General features: G+C 36.4%; 1 protein-coding gene across 1 annotated transcript; it reads left to right on the top strand.

Moving 5' to 3' along the window:
- The first annotated feature begins 247 nt into the window (after window positions 1–247).
- LOC132757847 (uncharacterized) lies at window positions 248–1,653 on the top strand. The gene is made up of 2 exons (XM_060749293.1): window positions 248–323; window positions 1,043–1,653. Exons 1-2 carry the CDS (start codon window positions 286–288, stop codon window positions 1,395–1,397), a joined length of 393 nt encoding a protein of 130 aa, XP_060605276.1. The 5' UTR covers window positions 248–285; the 3' UTR covers window positions 1,398–1,653.
- Window positions 1,654–1,971: the final 318 nt, after the last annotated feature.

Here is a 1,971-nt window from a genome sequence, read left to right as displayed (position 1 = left end):
GCATTGTCATGCGTCGACCCTTCAACCCATTGTCGACAACGCGAAGCGACAATTCGACAACGCGAGGTGACAATGCGACAAAGCAAAGTGACAATGCGACAACGCGAAGTGATGCTCGACAATACGAAGCGACACTCGACAACGCGAAGCGACATTTTTTACATGTCGTCCTTTTTTAAACGACATCGCGATATTTCGTAAATTTATTAATATAAAAAATAAATAATTCTTTCTTACATTTCAGATCATAAATTAAATAGAAAGACAGATAAAGAAACGAAAGAAATGAGCCAGATCAAATATGCACCAAAGGTCGTGTTTTGGTAAGCGTGTTCACAATCTAGTGTACATATAGAAGTATACATACAGGGACATGACATTCAGAACAACATTCTACATCTCTTTCAAAATTTTACCCCAGTGAAATGTGAAGGTGGCACAAAATTTGGCTAAATGTTTGTTTTTTATTTAAAGTTAAATTGAAATGTGAAAATTTCACGAATTCTGATGAATATTCCCCTCTATATTAAATTAAAGCTGAAATTTAAAGCAGGCTCAACGTTTGTTCTATATGAGACTTGAAGCTTGCACGAAATAAAGCTCAATTTTTGTTTTATAGATGTATCTATGCAATTTGAAGCTGGCTCGACGTTATTCGGCTATAACCATGCCTTTCCAACATCGTGCTGAATGTTTTGCTGAATGTCGTTCTAGCTCAACATTGTAGATCGACATTCAACTACATTTACAGTTGTACACGATAGTGTACACGATAGTGTAGATAAAACGGTTGGTGTGTTTAATGTTTGATGCAGAAAACGGTTGAAGTCGATCTCTTTGCTAAAGTTCACACACATTCACATTTCTATAAAGTTTATAATTTTGAATATCCTTTATTTTATTTTATTATTTTGTTCATTCGGGGTGGGGGTGGGGTGGAGGGAGTCTATGCTTTACTATTAAATCTAAGAAATGCCGCGCAAGATGATGCCCAGAAACAACCAGGTAGAATCAATTCTTCTATATTTTTTGTATTTTTCAGGATTTCGTTATTCGTGATTGTGTTTGCCTTCGTCGCCATTACGTCGGATTCGCTGGGCTACAAACTCCCAGTACTTGTTCCCGACACAAGGAACGCGTCCTTATACGATTTCTCCTACAAAAAGCCATTCTATGTGAACACGACATCAGGAAAAAGTACTTTAACAGCAAGAAATACATTTCACAAATCTTTTCAAAATAACATTTCTACAACTGCCATATCCGATATGACGACCACACTAGAATCTAATTCTCGTGCAGTCATGAAAACGCACGTGGCGTTTCTGAAAGTCCACAAGCAGGGTCGACAACTATGCAAAACCTGTTTTTCAGATTTGGTATTCGGCATAATTTAAATATTCTCCTTCCGAGAAGAGGCAACTATCTATATTCACCGGGTCAGAAGCTACTATTAAGGTCTGGTCAACACTACGATATTTTTACATGCCACACCGTTTATAACACGAAGTGGTTTAAAAGCCTACTTCCGGCAGATGCGGTAAATATCGCCATAGTCCGTGAGCCGGTCGATAGAATGATCAGTTCAGCATACTATTATAGGGATATTTTTGGTATTAAATACTAAAAAAGAATTCCATCTGGCAATTTCATTCATAATATCGTCAATTATCCCGAAAAATACAATTCAGCATTTTTCTCGCAGACAAGAAACTCCATGGGTAAAGATTTCGGATTTCGCAGTGGTATTCAGCAAAATGAAAAGGATCAAATAAAATCATATCTGGATAAACTCAGTTCAGAATTCTTACTCGTTATGATTATGGAAAAATTTGACGAATCTTTAGTTATGTTGAAAAGGCTTCTTAATTGGTCGTTTATTGACATTATTTATCTCAAAACCAACTCACATAAGCATAATCCAATTGTGCTTAATGCTACAGAAATAGCAAACTTTAGAAAAGCAAGCTA

The sequence above is a fragment of the Ruditapes philippinarum genome, unplaced genomic scaffold, assembly GCF_026571515.1.
Source record: "Ruditapes philippinarum isolate M1 unplaced genomic scaffold, ASM2657151v2 ctg64_1_1_1_1, whole genome shotgun sequence".
Classification (NCBI taxonomy): Eukaryota; Metazoa; Mollusca; class Bivalvia; order Venerida; family Veneridae; genus Ruditapes; species Ruditapes philippinarum.
This window is presented reverse-complemented; position numbering and strand designations above follow the sequence as displayed.

What these genes read in the sequence shown, in the direction of transcription:
- LOC132757847 (XM_060749293.1), top strand. Translation starts at nt 286, where the DNA reads ATGAGCCAGATCAAATATGCACCAAAGGTCGTGTTTTG. An exon ending in GCACCAAAGGTCGTGTTTTG is followed by an intron (nt 324 to 1,042) that starts GTAAGCGTGTTC and finishes TGTATTTTTCAG; the next exon opens with GATTTCGTTATTCGTGATTG.